At 46.5% G+C, this 19471-nt stretch overlaps 1 protein-coding gene across 1 annotated transcript; it reads left to right on the top strand.

Annotated features, from left to right (window-relative positions):
• The first annotated feature begins 311 nt into the window (after positions 1-311).
• Positions 312-5755, top strand: LOC122941625. The gene is made up of 2 exons (XM_044299016.1): positions 312-424; positions 4610-5755. The coding sequence occupies exons 1-2, from the start codon at positions 336-338 to the stop codon at positions 5559-5561; spliced, it is 1041 nt and encodes a 346-aa protein (XP_044154951.1). The 5' UTR covers positions 312-335; the 3' UTR covers positions 5562-5755.
• Positions 5756-19471: the final 13716 nt, after the last annotated feature.

The raw sequence follows: 19471 nt of genomic DNA, 5'->3' as shown, positions 1-19471 counted from the left end.
AAAACTAAACCCTGATTTACAGCTGAGGTCAGGAAGGGGTTAACCTGTGCCAGATTGCCCCAAAAGTTGGCACCAGTAGGTGGTGTAAAGTGCCCAACACGAGATGCACCACATTTGTCACGCAGCATGGGTCACTGTGATAGCTCTGAAGCATCAGGAACTATTATATATGCTGCTCGGGTCGCCAGGGGGCGCTAGAGGGCACGGCGCTCCGGATTTACCAATCCCTTATAGCGGGATTCATCCAGTATAACAGGGAAGAGGACAGAGCAGCGCACAGCTATACCTAGTGAGCTATCTGTGTGCAGGCGCCTGCAAGTGACTTCCGGGTGTGCATGCTGCCTGACATCCGGTATGGTACAAGTGCACCTTGTCATTGGTTCCTAGTCAGCAGGGAACGTGGGGAGAGAGCGACGAGCTGCAGGTAATTGTCAGGAGCACTGTGCCTCCTTCTGTCTGTGGTAGGAGAAGGCCCATGGAGCTGGCAGTGGTGATAATACTGCTGGGCTCTCCTCATTACATACTGCCCCTCGATCCTGCTGCTTACACAGAGTGGACGTGGGGAGCAGGCTTACACAGAGTGGACGTGGGGAGCAGGCTTACACAGAGTGGACGTGGGGAGCAGGCTTACACAGAGTGGAGGTGGGGAGCAGGCTTACACAGAGTGGAGGTGGGGAGCAGGCTTACACAGAGTGGACGTGGGGAGCAGGCTTACACAGAGTGGACGTGGGGAGCAGGCTTACACAGAGTGGACGTGGGGAGCAGGCTTACACAGAGTGGACGTGGGGAGCAGGCTTACACAGAGTGGAGGTGGGGAGCAGGCTTACACAGAGTGGACGTGGGGAGCAGGCTTACACAGAGTGGAGGTGGGGAGCAGGCTTACACAGAGTGGGGAGCAGGCTTACACAGAGTGGAGGTGGGGAGCAGGCTTACACAGAGTGGAGGTGGGGAGCAGGCTTACACAGAGTGGAGGTGGGGAGCAGGCTTACACAGAGTGGAGGTGGGGAGCAGGCTTACACAGAGTGGAGGTGGGGAGCAGGCTTACACAGAGTGGAGGTGGGGAGCAGGCTTACACAGAGTGGAGGTGGGGAGCAGGCTTACACAGAGTGGAGGTGGGGAGCAGGCTTACACAGAGTGGAGGTGGGGAGCAGGCTTACACAGAGTGGAGGTGGGGAGCAGGCTTACACAGAGTGGAGGTGGGGAGCAGGCTTACACAGAGTGGAGGTGGGGAGCAGGCTTACACAGAGTGGAGGTGGGGAGCAGGCTTACACAGAGTGGAGGTGGGGAGCAGGCTTACACAGAGTGGAGGTGGGGAGCAGGCTTACACAGAGTGGAGGTGGGGAGCAGGCTTACACAGAGTGGAGGTGGGGAGCAGGCTTACACAGAGTGGAGGTGGGGAGCAGGCTTACACAGTGGAGGTGGGGAGCAGGCTTACACAGAGTGGAGGTGGGGAGCAGGCTTACTCAGAGTGGAGGTGGGGAGCAGGCTTACACAGAGTGGAGGTGGGGAGCAGGCTTACACAGAGTGGAGGTGGGGAGCAGGCTTACACGGAGTGGAGGTGGGGAGCAGGCTTACACGGAGTGGAGGTGGGGAGCAGGCTTACACGGAGTGGAGGTGGGGAGCAGGCTTACACGGAGTGGAGGTGGGGAGCAGGCTTACACGGAGTGGAGGTGGGGAGCAGGCTTACACGGAGTGGAGGTGGGGAGCAGGCTTACACGGAGTGGAGGTGGGGAGCAGGCTTACACGGAGTGGAGGTGGGGAGCAGGCTTACACGGAGTGGAGGTGGGGAGCAGGCTTACACGGAGTGGAGGTGGGGAGCAGGCTTACACGGAGTGGAGGTGGGGAGCAGGCTTACACGGAGTGGAGGTGGGGAGCAGGCTTACACGGAGTGGAGGTGGGGAGCAGGCTTACACGGAGTGGAGGTGGGGAGCAGGCTTACACGGAGTGGAGGTGGGGAGCAGGCTTACCCGCAGTGGGGACGCGGGGAGCAGGCTTACCCGCAGTGGGGACGCGGGGAGCAGGCTTACCCGCAGTGGGGACGCGGGGAGCAGGCTTACCCGCAGTGGGGACGCGGGGAGCAGGCTTACCCGCAGTGGGGACGCGGGGAGCAGGCTTACCCGCAGTGGGGACGCGGGGAGCAGGCTTACCCGCAGTGGGGACGCGGGGAGCAGGCTTACCCGCAGTGGGGACGCGGGGAGCAGGCTTACCCGCAGTGGGGACGCGGGGAGCAGGCTTACCCGCAGTGGGGACGCGGGGAGCAGGCTTACCCGCAGTGGGGACGCGGGGAGCAGGCTTACCCGCAGTGGGGACGCGGGGAGCAGGCTTACCCGCAGTGGACGTGGCGAGTTTTCCAGTTTTTCGTGTGGGTGCAATGCGTGAGGTGAACGCATTGCACCCGCACTGAATCCGGACATATTCATTTCTATAGGGCTGTGCGCATGAGCGATGATTTTCACGCATCACTTGTGCGTTGCGTGAAAATTGCAGCAAGCTCTATATTGTGCTTTTTCATGCAACACAGGCCCCATAGAAGTGAATGGGTCTGTGTGAAAATCGCAAGCATCCGCAAGCAAGTGCGGATGCGGTGCGATTTCCACGCATGGTTGCTAGGAGACGATCAGGATGGGGACCCGATCTTTTTTATTTTCCCTTACAACATGGTTATAAGGGAAAATAATAGCATTCTTAATACAGAATGCTAAGTAAATTTGGGATGGAGGGGTTAAAAAAAATAATTAAACTCGCCTCATCCACTTGTTCTCACAGCCCGGCTTCTCTTCTTTCTTCTTCTTTGATGACCTGGGAGGAAAAGGACCTTTGGTGACATCACTGTGCTCATCACATGGTCCATCACCATGTTGATGGATCATGTTATGGACCATGTGATGAGCACAGCGATGTCACCAAAGGTCCTTTTCCTCCCAGGTCATCAAAGAAGAAGAAAGAAGACGAGCCGGGCAGCACAAACAAGTGGATGAGGTGAGTTTAATTACTTATTTTTAACCCCTCCATCCCTAATTTACTTAGCATTCTGTATTAAAGGGAGTCTGTCACCAGATTTTGACCTTATAGACCGCTTACATAGCGCTCTAGCATAGCAGTCTATGATTCTAATGGTACCATTGATGTTGTGAAATTCCCCCAAGGCAAAAACCGACATTTCATATGTAAATTAGGGCTCGCAAGTGCCCAGGGGCGGCGTTCACCTCGTTGGTGCCCAGGCTGTTCTGCCTCTTTTCGTCATATCCCCGCCCCAGCCTCTTCCTCTGCCCGCTCTTCTTTTCGTCCTCCTCCTCTGTAGCGAGATCCCGCGTCTGCGCTATCCATTGCTTGGCCAGGGCATGCGCACTGCGATGCCCATTGTGGGCACGGCATCGCAGTAGCTACTGTGCATGCGCCGGCCAGCGGCGAGGAGGCGGACCAGAGACGCCCACAATGGGCATCGCACAATATGGGTTGCTAGGAGATGTTGCGCGGAAAAAACTGAACGTAACTGCAGACAAAACTGACTGAACTTGCTTGCAAAACTGTGGGAGTTTCACTGAACGCATCCGGAGCCAATCCGCCACGCTCGTTTAAAAGAGACCTTAGGCCTCTTTCACACAGGCGTTCCAGATGCGTCTGGTGTGCATTACAGGAAAACCGCGTGAGTAGGCATTCAATTGCTGTCAGTTTTGACTGCGATTGCGTTCCGATGTTCAGTTTTTTCCGCTCGAGTGCAATGCGTATTGCACGCGCGTGAGAAAAAACTGAATGTGGTACTTAGATCCGAACCTGGACTTCTTCACTGAATTATTTTCCCTTATAACATGCTTATATTGGAAAATAATAGCATTCTTAATACAGAATGCTTACTAAAATGTGGATTAAGGGGTTACATTTTTTTTAAAATTAACTCGCCTTATCCAATTGATTGCACAGCTGGCATCTTCTGCTTGCTTCTTCTTTTAGGACCTGCAAAATTACCTTTGATGACGTGGTGAGCGCGGTGACGTCAGCGCAGGTCTTCTATTTTCATTCAGCAGGATCTGCGCTAATGTCACTGCGCTGACCACGTGGTGAGCGCGATTACGTCATCAAAGGTCCTTTTGCAGGTCCTGAGAGAAGAAGAAAGAAGACGATGCCGGCTGCCCCCAAAAAAATTTACACAGACCCATTGAAATGAATGGGTCAGGATTCAGTGCGGGTGCTATGCGTTCACGTCACGCATTGCACCCGCGCGGAAAACTTTTACACAAGGGGCCTTAGACTAATAACCTTTGAATGGGGTCACTTGGAGTTAAATTTCAGCCATGCTTTGCCGAAATTTACTGTTATGTAGCTCAAGCCTGCCTGGAGCATGCACACTGCCACAACAGAATGGGTTTCTCATCGGCAGTCCCATAGACATAAGTAGAGAGGCAGGACATGTTTGCTTGACCACCACTCCATTCATATGGGGGGGAGATACAACCCTCTGGTTTTGTGATTGATGGGGTCCATGTGGTCAAATACTTATCACATGTTTAAAATCTTGGCACAGCCCTTTTTTAAGTTGTCAGTTTATATATTTTCTGGAATTCTGCACGCTAAAACATCACCTTTATTAATGTGACCTTCTGCTTTATAGGATGCCATCCTGTATTGTTAAAGGATGTTCATATTCCTGGAAAAAGAAGGACCCTGATATTATAATTCATGCATTTCCCAAGGACCTGGAAAGCATCAGAAAATGGCTAATTCAAACACAACAGGATTTTGGGGACATTGAGGAATTTAGTCGAAAAATTCTCGAGGGTACAAAAGGTGCATATCGTGTCTGTTCAAGGCACTTTACAGCCGATAGCTATGAAACCAGAGGCTTCATGACTGTTTTAAAGAAGGGAGCAATTCCAACAATTTTTCCTGACAGTCCAGAAAATGCCATGAGTTATAAAAAAACTAAAGTACCAGCAAAAAGAATGAAAATCGATTCTACCTCTTCCAATTATGGAAGTGTTCCTGGGGTCGGGTATCAACTTTCAGCAGTTGCTTGGCATCCTGAATCTATAGCTGGACTGTCATCACATAACTTCATTTCACCTGTAGCCAGGAAGGAAACGTGTGTTCAAGGCCTGTACAAGTACACAGCAGGGGAACATTTGGAAAATGATCACGACTGGAGTCATTCCTCGTACTCAGAACGTGGAAGTACTAAGGGACAAAACATCACAGAAGAAAGAAGAAGCACATTATATCACCCAAGGGTTGCACAGACAGTAGGAACTGTGATGGGAATTTCTCCAAGACTGATCCATCAAGGTACAAATACTGAACCTTTTGTAGGAACATCCAATAAAAAAGTACAAGCCAACCGACAAAAGAAACAAAATAGTGTAGGGATACAGTGCAATCTGGAAGACCTACCCATTGAAAATGAGAGTGATCACTATCCATTTAGGATCTCTTTAAGAAACTTTGATGTTCTCATTTGGGCTGATCCTTTCAGAATAAAGTCCAGTGTTAATCCAAAACCCATGTCTAACTACTATAGGTACTGTCCCCAGAGAGGACCCATTGAAAGGCTTACAGAAAGATACTAGCTACGAGCAGTTTTCTTACATGGAATAATAAAAGTTGCCCTCCATGTCATTGTCATAGATCCCAACAACTATCTAACCTGGAGTTACTGAACTGATGTCCTCAAGAAACCAAAGACCTCTCGCTTTAAATATTCAAGTAGAGATGTAGCAACACTAATTAAATAACGTGCAATATTAAAGGAGTATTTGCAAAATGACTGCCCATTTCTTTATTGAAACTGACTTGGCAACCATCTGGCCATACTTTTGTAAAGTATAGACAAGCAGCGTCCAGGGTAGGGATTGCTCTGATGAGACAACTCCTCTAAATGGCTATTCTTGCCAAAAGCATTTATCAATTATCCACTTGATGACAACTGTTAGATCTGGTGGGTTCTGACCTCTGGTACCACCACCAATTGGCAAACTGGAGGACACCCTTTTTCCTCCAGCTAAAGGACTGCTGCTAGAACTCTTAGGCCCCTTTCACACGGGCGAGATTTCCGCGCTGGTGCAATGCGTGAGGTGAACGCATTGCACCCGCACTGAATCCGGACCCATTCATTTCTAAAGGGGCTGTACAAATAAGCGTTTATTTTCACGCATCACTTCTGCGTTTTGTGTAAATCGCTGCATGCTCTATATTGTGCGATTTCCACGCAACGCAGGCCCCATAGAAGTGAATGGGGCTGCATGAAAATCACAAGCATCCGCAAGCCAGTGCGGTGCGATTTTCACGCACGGTTGCTAGGAGACGATCGGGATGGGGACCCGATCATTTTATTATTTTCCCTTATAACATGGTTATAAGGGGAAAATAATAGCATTCTGAATACAGAATGCATAGTACAATAGTGCTGGAGGGGTTAAAAAAAAAAAAAAAAAATTTGAATTCACCTTAATCCACTTGCTTGCGCAGCCTGGCATCTCTTCTGTCTTCTTCTTTGCTCATTGCAGGAAAAGGACCTGTGGTGACGTCACTCTGGTCATCACATGATCCATCACCATGGTAAAAGATCATGTGATGACCAGAGTGACATCACCACAGGTCCTTTTCCTGCAATGAGCAAAGAAGAAGACAGAAGAGATGTCGGGCTGCGCAAGCAAGTGGATTAAGGTGAATTCAATTATTTATTTATTTATTTATTTTAACCCCTCCAGCGCTATTGTACTATGCATTCTGTATTCAGAATGCTATTATTTTCTCTTATAACCATGTTATAAGGGAAAATAATACAATCTACACAACCCCGATCCCAAGCCCGAACTTCTGTGAAACATGCCGATTTTTCTCACGCGCGTGCAAAACGCATTGCAATGTTTTGCACTCGCGCGGAAAAGTCGCGCATTTTCCCGCAACGCACCCGCCTCTTATTCGGGCCAAAAATATGACGCCTGTGTGAAAGAGGCCTTAATGGAGAAACGACAGGCATGACCCATGCTGCTTCATTTAAAGCCCATGGAACTGACAGAAACAGACGAGTGCAGCGATGATCACTTATCCACTGGATAGCTAATTTGTATCTTGAATACCCTTTAAAGCAAGCTGTCAGAACTGGAGTAGTCTGAACCCTTGGGGCTGTTTCACACGAGCGGATGCCGTGCGTGACATCCGCTCCGTGAATGACAGCCAAGACCCGATGCGGACTGCAGAGGCACGGAGCATTATCAATCATGTTAATGCTCCGTGCTTCTGCTGTCCGCATCGGGTCTTGGCTGTCATTCACAAGGCGGATGTCACGCACGGCATCCGCTCGTGTGAAACAGCCCTTAGGCCTGTAGACAACTGATCTTCAGGAACCAATTCAAAAACCATAATCTATTTTTATTAGATGGTATATACTGTATAAGGTTTTTCATTTGGAGGGACCTGTTAATAATATTCAGTGTTACTGAAATCCAAGCTGTCATGCCCACGAGCCGAGGTGGCGATTTTTTTTTTTTTTTTTTTTTAAAGTGCGCAGGACCATTTTTTAGGCACTTTTACATCATTTGGCGCATAAAATTTTCTATGCAGCGTCGCGCTTGGGTAATGTCAATTGCGGGTACCACTTGTGATCAAAAGCCACAATCAAATTTCCCTGGGGGAGCGACTAATGATCATTTTTACTTCTGGTCTTGAACACTAAGTGTCTTAGCAACAAAATAGAGCAGCGGCAATTCGACAAACATCAATTCGGAAAGAACGTTGTTAAAAGTCCGACCGTAAGTCCGTTTGACCCGAACTTGGTGTAATTCCGTGCGGCTCATCGAGCTGATCGATTTCTATCCTGACATGCTTTGTTCACATTAGCGGAGGTCCGGCTACGCCTCCTGTAAAGCGGCGTAATTTAACCATTTCCAGATTGATTTTCTCTGGAACCGCTCAGTTTTGAGCAATGAGCCCGGACAATGTTGTGGAGCACCACCTCCCGAGTCTGCATACCAAAAGTCGCGACGTTCGGTAGTGTGGTTTTGCCGTAACCAGGCTGGATAACCGTTACGTTTTTTCTGTGACCTGAAGCAGTTATGGTGTGTATTCTGAGGTTCTGCGACAGCTAAGATGTGTATTCTGAGGTTCTACAGCAGCTAAGGTGTGTTTTAGGGGGTTTTGCAGCAGCTAGGGTGTGTATTATGACCTGCAGTGGTTAAGGTTTGTGTTATGACCTGAAGCAGATGAGGTGTGTATTATGAGGTTCTGCAGCAGCTAAGATGTGTATTATGAGGTTGTGTGTGTAACCAATGGTCGGTCTCCCGGTGAGGTCTGTGAAAATGATAGAAAACCCCATTAATCTTTACCTGTTAACCCTAACCAAAACCCATTACCCTAAATGTAACCTAAGTGTTCAATAAAAAAGAATATATTTATTGATCAAACCTCATTATCATAGTCCCAAAAAATAATGAAATTATATTTATTCAGCAAACCACAGCAAATAAAAACAACAATGTGTAATCACTTTGCTCTAAATGTGTTTGATCCTTAGTAGGTTGTTCTTCCATAGCTGCAGTCCAATGCATTTCCTCACCTCCTCTTCACTTGGCCTATGATCTTGAAGCAATCCTGTCTAGAATAAATCAAAGAATGTATTAAGGCTCTGATGTGAAGGAGGCTATCCCCTGTTCCTGCTATGGCCACCTCCTGAGGTAAACTGTTGCATTAGGGTTATGTTAATCTTTCTGATTGTATAGTGCACTCACATCCTGTTCTGCAATTTCCTCCACTTGTCATATAAATGTTCTCCATGGACGGCAGACTCAGCAAGGCATATTTTTTGAGGGGGTGGGTCCTTCTCCACACGGAGAGGATACTTTTTCAATGAATTTTTCCAACTCGTCCTCTTTTGATCTTATAACAGGCAAGGTTGCAGGTTTTTCCACTACTTCAGTTCTGAAGAAGAGACAGATTTTAATAAAAAAATAGACAAACACAAGTTTTGTAAAGGTGAAATATTATTACTGTTCAACGACTTACTTGGAGGTGGTAGGATTATCTTCGCTCTCTTGGCAGTATAGCATTGGTATCTCTGATGCTTTCACCATGTCATCCATAATTTTTTCCAAATACACATTCAACCGTGTGATTAAAATGTGAAAGATATTTTGAAAATATATTTCTCTCGTTGCTCTCTTTGCATTTTGAGGACACAAAGGTTTCTGCATTCCTTCTGACCATTTGACTGGTCACTGTTTGTAATCCAAATCTATAAAACATAGAAAGAAATATTAACATAATGTTCAGCCTGTAGAACAGAAATCGATCGGGGGTAATGTGTGTGTATATATACAGTACAGACCAAAAGTTTGGACACTCCTTCTCATTCAAAGAGTTTTCTTTATTTTCATGACTATGAAAATTGTAGATTCACACTGAAGGCATCAAAACTATGAATTAACACGTGGAATTATATACATAACAAAAAAGTGTAAAACAACTGAAAATATGTCATATTCTAGGTTCTTCAAAGTAGCCACCTTTTGCTTTGATTACTGCTTTGCACACTCTTGGCATTCTCTTGATGAGCTTCAAGAGGTAGTCACCTGAAATGGTCTTCCAACAGTCTTGAAGGAGTTCCCTGAGATGCTTAGCACTTGTTGGCCCTTTTGCCTTCACTCTGCGGTCCAGCTTACCCCAAACCATCTCGATTGGGTTCAGGTCCGGTGACTGTGGAGGCCAGGTCATCTGGCGCATTACCCCATCACTCTCCTTCATGGTCAAATAGCCCTTACACAGCCTGGAGGTGTGTCTGGGGTCATTGTCCTGTTGAAAAATAAATGATGGTCCAACTAAACGCAAACTGGATGGAATAGCATGCCGCTGCAAGATGCTGTGGTAGCCATGCTGGTTCAGTATGCCTTCAATTTTGAATAAATCCCCAACAGTGTCACTAGCAAAGCACCATCACACCTCCTCCTCCATGCTTCACGGTGGGAACCAGGCATGTAGAGTCCATCCGTTCACCTTTTCTGCGTCGCACAAAGACACAGTGGTTGGAACCAAAGATCTCAAATTTGGACTTATCAGACCGAAGCACAGATTTCCACTGGTCTAATGTCCATTCCTTGTGTTCTTTAGCCCAAACAAGTCTCTTCTGCTTGTCCTTAGCAGTGGTTTCCTAGCAGATATTCTACCATGAAGGCCTGATTCACACAGTCTCCTGTTAACATTGTTCTAGAGATGTGTCTGCTGCTAGAACTCTGTGTGGCATTGACCTGGTCTCTAATCTGAGCTGCTGTTAACCTGCGATTTCTGAGGCTGGTGACTCGGATTAACTTATTCACCGCAGCAGAGGGGACTCTTGGTCTTCCTTTCCTGGGGCGGTCCGCATGTGAGCCAGTTTCTTTGTAGCGTTTGATGGTTTTTGTGACTGCACTTGGGGCACTTTTTTAAAGTTTTCCCAATTTTTCGGACTGACTGACCTTCATTTCTTAAAGTAATGATGGCCACTCGTTTTTCTTTACTTAGCTGCTTTTTCTTGCCATAATACAAATTCTAACAGTCTATTCAGTAGGAATATCAGCTGTGTATCCACCTGACTTCTCCACAACGTAACTGATGGTCCCAACCCCATTTATAAGGCAAGAAATCCCACTTTAAACCTGACAGGGCACACCTGTGAAGTGAAAACCATTTCAAGTGACTACCTCTTGAAGCTCATCAAGAGAATGCCAAGAGTGTGCAAAGCAGTAATCAAAGCAAAAGGTGGCTACTTTGAAGAACCTAGAATATGACATATTTTCAGTTGTTTCACACTTTTTTGTTATGTATATAATTCCACATGTGTTAATTCATAGTTTTGATGCTTTCAGTGTGAATCTACAATTTTCATAGTCATGAAAATAAAGAAAACTCTTTGAATGAGAAGGTGTGTCCAAACTTTTGGTCTGTACTGTATATACAGAGAGAGAGAGAGGGAGAATAGCTCACCGTTTGCTGACAACCTCTCTAGAAATCCCCTTTGACAACCTCTTTAGTATGTCTTCGGTAACTTTGTGAAAGAAATTGCAGGACTTATACAAATTTGGATGTTGCATAAGAGGTTGGTGGATCTTAGCTCATAGGTCATGAACCTCTGGACATGTTTCAGGTAGTTGAAGATGGTCTGGTTTGCTAGATTCAAATCCCTCAGCTTGGTAAAGAAGGCGTTGGCCTTTTTCACATCCTTTATGAACTGCAGGTTTACAGCCTTTGGGCTTATGTAAAAAAAGAACACTGCAACATCTTCAACCTCCTGTTTAAAATGATTGCCCTTCAAAGTGTCCTTCAGATATGAGGCAAAGCCCTTTAGCATTGGGTTGTCTAATGAATGTCGGTACAACCCATAAACCATCATCTTCTTTCTTGTATCCACTGTCCATTTTGTCATTAGGATTCTATAATTTAGAAGGAAAATGCAACTAGTTAGACTAAAGACATTTTACCAATACTGAGAAGACATAGGCTTTCACAAAACACTGACCTCTGTGTATGACTATCTAGGATGTCATCAATTTCCTCAATTTCTCCATCTTCTCTTCTTCCTTGTCCTTCCTCATGGTCTTCTTCTGGAATGCTGTCTCTCTCTTCTATATCTTGGTCCTCGGTCTCGGCTGGCATATCCTCAATTTCTTCTTCAGGCTCCATATTGCCATGTGCGACCTCCAAATCTTCTTGAGGTTGGAATGTGTCCTCATCGTCTTCCTTGTCTAGTGTCTGTACTTGAGACCCTGCTACTTGCAATGTTGAGGTGGCTGCAGACACAGAGGTAGATGTTCTCTCGTGTGTGACATTCCTATAATATATAAAATATTAATTTGGGTACTGGGATGGACTCACACATGAGACGATAGGCATGAAGTTGGCTTGTCTGTTATTATAAAGCCTCTGTCCCCTAGAAAAGGTACAACATTTTTCAGAGATCCCAGAGACATGATCTCATCATAAGAAATGGCAGTGCTCTTCAATGCTATGTTGACCAGGGTCTTGGACAATTCTAATGCAGCTTTCCTAGCCTCCTCGGTGTTAAGCCTCATACACTTTATTTTCAGATATGTAGAGAGAATCTTGTTTATTTTTTGGGATGGAAAAGAAAAATTCAAAATGGCCACTTCACATCCTACAACAAAATTAATAAAAAGGAATAAAAAAAAGTCAGACCTCAAAATGGTGTCTATAAAAAATGAGCCCTCACAATAGGAATCAAAACAAAAACACATATTTTATATACAACTTTTAGTCTGTGTTTTAAAACATATACTAATAACAAATACATGTACTTACATTTTGGATACAGACTCCATGATTGTTCCTTGAATTGAATATCCTAAAGATTTCCCTTATGGAACCAAAACAATAAACTTTGCAGAAGTAGTAGCCAAAAGACAAATTTTAAGGATATCAAAAATCCTCAAATAAAGTAAATCACAAAAAGAAAATAGCAAACGTTTGCAAAGTATGCAAAAAGAACAAAATGGTTTAGAGAGCTACTTTTTCAGCAAGTTCAAAATGCTGTCTGACCACACCCTTGTTAGGGCTCGCTCACACGAACGTGTGATGCCCGTTGCCGTATTGCGGACCGCATTTGCGGATCCGCAATACACGGGCACCGTTCCGTGGCCATTCTGCATCACGGATGCAGACCCATTCATTTCAATGCGAAATAGAACTTGCTCTATCTTTTTGTGGAACGGAAATTTTGCGGACCCATTCAAGTGAATGGGTCTGCGATCCCCATACCCCTGCCCCACGGACAGTACCCATGCATTGTGGACCGCAATTTGCGTTCCACAGCACGGGAACGGGCTTCACACGTTCATGTGAACGAGCCCTTAAAAGTATATTACAATGTGTGTGTTTGTGTGTCCTGGATAAAGATCAGTTTGTAAAAGTTCTAACTCTAATTGAGTTAGGTATCTAAATCTAGATTTTCTCTGGTTGTTGTACTTGAGGAAACACAGTATGATAGAGTTGTATGCAGGGAAACAGATCATTTGCTCTCGTCTTTAAAGAATTGAGTTCCTACTTCGCCTTTCAAGGAGAGTGAAGCCAATCAGAGGCAAATGGCACAGTGCTCAGATGAGCAGTTATGCCAATTAGTTTGATCCTTTGGTGGAGGTCTCAGCACCCAGATCCCCACTGATGACATGTCCAAAGTACTCTTTAAACATTGTCACTGTGTAGTATTGGGATACTTGGACCTTTATGTTTGAAAAACACAGCTCAGTCCCCTAAATAGCAGACACTGCATGGGTCTGAGTCTGGATTTTGCCGAAATATCTTTCCTATCAGGTTCATACACTAATGCAGCTTCTTGTCCTAGACATGTTCCAGGTGTATAAAGGGACACATAAAAAGTATTATACCTGTTAACCTTCCATGGCATTTGGTGCTTAGTTGAAGCCCTTACATTTATATGCTTGACATAAAAAAAAAAAGGGGGAAAAGCTAAATTTGTTTGGAACCTTACTATGTAAAATGTGCTTAAAGGTGGGGTGACAGCTAACTTTGTACCAATAGTAAAGGAAAATGTGGCACCAATATACAGAAAGCCCGTGAAACCATACATTTAACATGTATAGTGAGACTGATCAAGCTGGGAAGTGTCTGCTACGTGGCTGCCGTCACTAGGAATGATTTGTCTCTCCTTATTTGTGAACCTCGTAGTCATTGTTGTTCTCTCTGTGGCTTCCCTCATAATAATTCTTCCTAAGTGAGCCATACATATGACTAGGGCTGCAGCTAACAATTATTTGAATAATCGATTAATCGGGAAAAACACCAAAATTACAAAACAAAGAGGTTTATATGATTTTTCTTGAAAAATTATCTTCAAAGGCCATATTAAAACAAATTGTGGATGGCACTGTTATGGGGGATCTGTGGATGGCACTGTTATGGGGGATCTGTGGATGACACTGTTATGGGGGATCTGTGGATGACACTATTATGGGGGATCTGTGGATGGCGCTGTTATGGGGGGGGAGCTGTGGATGACACTATTACAGGGAATCTGTGGATGGCGCTGTTATGGGGGAGCTGTGGATGGCGCTGTTATGGGGGGAGCTGTGGATGACACTATTACAGGGAATCTGTGGATGGCGCTGTTATGGGGGAGCTGTGGATGACACTATTACAGGGAATCTGGATGGCGCTGTTATGGGGGATCTGTGGATGGCGCTGTTATGGGGGAGCTGTGGATGACACTATTATGGGGATCTGTGGATGACACTATAATGGGGGATCTGTGCAGGGCCGGCCTTTGGGGTGTGCGGGCGCCGGGCAGCTCTACTTACTATTTTGTTGCGGCCGCCCGCAGGCCAACTAACAGCACAGACTAATAGAAAGAGTGAGGAGGGGGCGGGGCCCGGGGCCGCTCTCAGCTCCGCTCTGCTGCCTGGCCTCCTGACTCTTTAAGAGAGCAGACCAGTGGCTGCTGGAGCGTAACGCAGCTGCCGCACAGCTTTTGATGTTGCCACTGAGCTCTGCCCCCAGGGCCCAGAGAGAAGAAGGAAGGAGTGAGCCTGAGCGCCAGCCAGCAGCCACAGCCTGAGCCGAGTTCCACCATAAGTTACAGGTATTTGGTAGTACAATTTTGTACAAAGATAACAACTGGATGGATCCCATCTGCCACTGGCCCATCATGGAGTGGGAGAAATGTGCCATGGGGGGGGGGGGGGCGGGGGAGGCTCATAGAGGACAGGGGGAGAGTGTGCATGCTTTTCTGCTACTACATCAACCCCCCCCCCCCCACGGATTCTGTCACCCCACTAAACTGTTATTTATTTTTCCTGTAAATCCCTACACTGCAATTTATCCATACATAAGGTGATTAATCATTTTGGTTCAGTAGATTTTGCTAAAAATGTACTGTTATAATATGTAAATTACCTGTCTACCAACAAGTAGGGCGTCTACTTGCTGGTAGCAGCCGCATCCTCCTATCATAATGACGCCCCCTCCGCATGTTGATTGACAGGGCCAGCGAACGGGATCGTTCTCTGCTGGAACTTTGCATTCAAAATCTGGCGCCTGCGTCGTACCTGTCTTCAATCGGCGCAGGCGCACTGAGAGGCGGACGCTCACTCGACCGCTCCATCCTCAATGCGCCTGCGCCGATGACGTCACATCTACACCCAGCGCAGGTGCATTGAGGATGGAGCGGCCAAGCGAGCGTCCGCCTCTCAGTGCGCCTGCGCCGATTGAAGACGCCGGATCCCGTTCTCTGGCCCTGTCAATCAACATGCGGAGGGGGCGTCATTATGACAGGAGGATGCGGCTGCCACCAGCAAGTAGCCGCCCTACTTGCTGGTAGACAGGTAATTTACATATTATAACAGTACGTTTTTAGCAAAATCTACTGAACCAAAATGATTAATCACATTATGTATGGATAAATCGCAGTATAGGGATTATAAGTACACACAAAAAAAAAAAAAACTAGTGGGGTGACAGAGGCCCTTTAAGGGTTGTACTTTAACTCCTTGCTGCTGATGTTGAGTGTGCCACCAATCATATTCCCCTCCCCCCAGCACATCAGTTACCTTTAGGAGGAGGGGATATGATTGGTGGCTATGTGCACACTCCACATCATCCAACCCCTAATGCCCCCCAAAATGGAGGGGCAGGAGGGGCGATGTGTATGCGGGCCCTTGCCCTACACTTGCTCAGCTGTGCTCGCATACATATCATGCCCTGTGCCCACTCTGCTAAAGCCTGGCATAGCCAAGCTATACCCTGCTTTACCAAAGCAGACAGGCAGGAGCCGTGTGGTGATCATATTTATTGTATGTATGTGTGTCCGTCCCTGTGTGTGTGTGTGTGTGTGTGTGTGTGTGTCAGTCCCTGTGTCTGTGTGTCCATCCCTGTGTGTGTGTGTGTCTGTGTGTCCATCCCTGTGTGTATCACCATGCCCACAGTGTTCCTATGTCTTGACGCAGCTGCTTCAGAATGTTCTGTGCGGGGCAAGAAGAAGAAGATGGAAGAGGAGGCAGCGCCAGCATGGAGTCCGTGCGATAGACACAGGGAGGCACACTAAGGACGAAGGTAACACTTCCACATGATCTACACTAGTGTTATCTGTGGTTTTACATAGGACTGCAGGTAACACTACCACATTATTCAGCACTAGTGTAAGGGGGGGGGGGGGGCACCACAAGGTTAGCTCGCACAGGGCGCCTGAACACCTAAGGCCAGTTCTGGATCTGTGGATGGCGCTGTTATGGGGGGATCTGTGGATGGCACTGTTATGGAGGGGATCTGTGGATGGCACTGTTATGGAGGGGATCTGTGGGTGGCACTGTTATGGAGGGGATCTGTGGGTGGCACTGTTATGGAGGGGATCTGTGGGTGGCACTGTTATGGGGAGGGGGATCTGTGCTCTGTTATGGGGAGGGGGGATCTGTGGATGGCACTGTTATGGGTTCGGGGATCTGTGCACTGTTATGGGGAGGGGGATCTGTGCACTGTTATGGGGAGGGGGGGGGGGATCTGTGGATGACACTATATAGCATCTTATGCTATATGTGCCATACACAGATCCCCCTCCCCATAACAGTGCACAGATCCCCCTCCCCATAACAGTGCACAGATCCCCTTCCCAATAACAGTGCACAGATCCCCTTCCCAATAACAGTGCACAGATCCCCTTCCCAATAACAGTGCACAGATCCCCTTCCCAATAACAGTGCACAGATCCCCTTCCCAATAACAGTGCACAGATCCCCTTCCCAATAACAGTGCACAGATCCCCCTCCCAATAACAGTGCACAGATCCCCCTCCCCATAACAGTGCCATACACAGATCCCCCTCCCCATAACAGTGCCATACACAGATCCCCCTCCCCATAACAGTGCCATACACAGATCCCCCTCCCCATAGCAGTGCCATACACAGATCCCCCTCCCCATAGCAGTGCCATACACAGATCCCCCCTGACCATAGCAGTGCCATACACAGATCCCCCTCCCCATAACAGCCTTGGCCCCGCTGCTCACAGCAGACTATTCCGGCAGTAACTTTTACTCAGCGTCAGCGCATCTTTATTACCTTACAATGAAGCTCAGGTAACAGGCAGAGCGGGCGCCGGCGTAACGTAACTCACTCACGTGACGCACCTGCTCTGTCCACTTTATGAATGAAGGAGGCGGAGCAGGCGCGTCACATGAGTAAGTGACGTTATGCCGTCGTCCGCTCTGCCTGTTACTGGAGCTTCATTGTAAGGTAAAATAAAGATGCAGTGATTTAAAGTAAACCGCCCGCCCGCATAGCAACGAATCAGCGATTATTCAATAACTGGATTCGTCGACAACGAATCCCGTTATCGAATATTATCGATAAAGTCGATTAATCGTTGCAGCCCTACACATGACATAACTGTCACCCAAACGCTTGGTTGGCCGACAGCAGTCTCTTCTGGTCCCACCATACAGCTTGGCGGGGCATTCATGTGTTGTTAATGGGAGAGGGGAGAAAGCTGCTGGTAGTGAACCCTGGCGGTAACTTATTTCCCTGAGAACAAAAGGTTCATGCATGTTGCAATCAAACTTGCGCAAACCTTCATTCCCATGACATGTCGTTGGAGGAGGGTCAGGAGATCCCCATGTATATTAGATGGTCAACCAATCCAGTTGAAATCTACAAACATTTAATGTACATGGCCAGCCTTATGCTCAATTTTGAGGGACTACCTTGTCTTATCTTGTTCATGGTCCTCCCTTAAAGCAGTAGTCCCATCTCACCGGTTCCATGACGAGATGGGACTAAACCCTGGCTCTAGATGGCCGGGCTTACAAAAACAGGCCAGGCACTCCTCTGTTTCCATAACTTCTCGCTGTTTCTATAACTCTTATTGTAGTAAATGGGAGCTACGCAAACAACGTAGCTGCACGAGCTTTGCTGTTTCTGTAACATCCCAGAGTTATGGAAGCAGTGTAGCTTGTTCTGCTGTGCTATTTGTGTAGCTCCCATTTACTACAATGGGAGTTACAGAATCAGTGGAGCACCCCCATGTCCATGCAGTTTTCGGAAGCCTGGCCACCTGGAAATAGCTAGATGGGACAACCCCTGTGACAAAATCTGAAAGGCCTCTGCCACAAAGGGAGTCCTCACTAAAAGTCCAGGACAAATACACAATTTCTGAACATATCCATATGTGATTGGGGTATCACTGAGCCCTGGCACTCTGGTGGAAGGAGTACATATATTTCTGATAGCATTGCTAAAGTAGCACTGGAAAAGTGAAAGCCAGAAGATAACCTACAAAATGCCCACAAATTTGCCATTTTATACAATCTAGATTGATGTAGCATTGCTTGTTTTAAGTGGAGATGTTTCTTGTAAAAAATGAAAATAAAACATCATGACTAGGGATTCATCCGAAGTCGATTTGCATAAGACTTTGTTGTAATACTGTATGGAGCGGGAGCTCTGTACAGTATTAGAATGTTTTGGCTACGATGAGCCGAAGTCTCACGAGACTTTGTGTAATAACTTGAATTAATTATTACTGTAAAAAAAACTTGATACCGAACTCTGTTTCGGTTCCAATGTACCACAACCTTGGAACCACAAGGTTCCAAGGCTGTCTGCTGCAGCTTTTTCCCTAGAACTATAACCGCTTCTAACAGGAGATACAGCTGGTGGCAGTTGAAGAATGGCACTGAGCATGTGCGACCTCCTCAGACACCCTCCTCAGACAGGTGGACAGAGAAATAGAACAAAGAGCAGGTGGCGCTACACAGAAATTTTATTGAATAACTCAGTGGCTGTGTTAATTTTATTTTATTACATGCAATTGCAAAAGTTTTCAGATCCAGGTGTTAGTTTGAAAAATGTAGAAATTTTTCATGAGGCAAGTAGGCAACTACTTTATAGTAATGTTCACAGTACATCTGTCATCCATTAACCAATGTCAAAAACTGGATAGTCGTCACAATGGAGGTCACAACAATAAATGAACAATTTGTAACATCAATAATGACAGCTTTAAGATGTAATCATGGAAGGTGGAGTAAGCAATGACATCACAGTAGCTTAGACTTCATAACTGCTCTGACATAATAGCAAGTATGTCTCCACTGTTATTACAATTAGCTTTATTAACAACACAATGGTATCACATTGGCGGTGAATAATGGTGATAGGCATGAGAAAGCATTTGGAAGAAAATCAGACATTTAACAGATATAGAAATAATAGTCATGTTTTCTTGAATTCAAGACCACACACTATCCAGACAAAATCATAAAGCATTTCAAAACTAGCTGAATACAGCCACCACTAGAGGCAGTATCACTGGAGGTCACTGCATACTGTTCAGTCATCAGTTTTATGCTTCCCTCATTCCTGAGGTAATATTCAGTGGCTGCTGAGAACCTGGAGTATAATCATTGTAGCCTGGGCCCGGAATAGAGTCATGGTTATTCCTGTGCTCCTGCGCTTGCTATCCCCACCCACCTGCAGATGATTGACAGA

Source organism: Bufo gargarizans, chromosome 6, assembly GCF_014858855.1.
Source record: "Bufo gargarizans isolate SCDJY-AF-19 chromosome 6, ASM1485885v1, whole genome shotgun sequence".
Lineage (NCBI taxonomy): Eukaryota > Metazoa > Chordata > Amphibia > Anura > Bufonidae > Bufo > Bufo gargarizans.
Note: the sequence above shows the minus strand (reverse complement) of the source record. Positions and strands in the feature narration are given on the sequence as shown.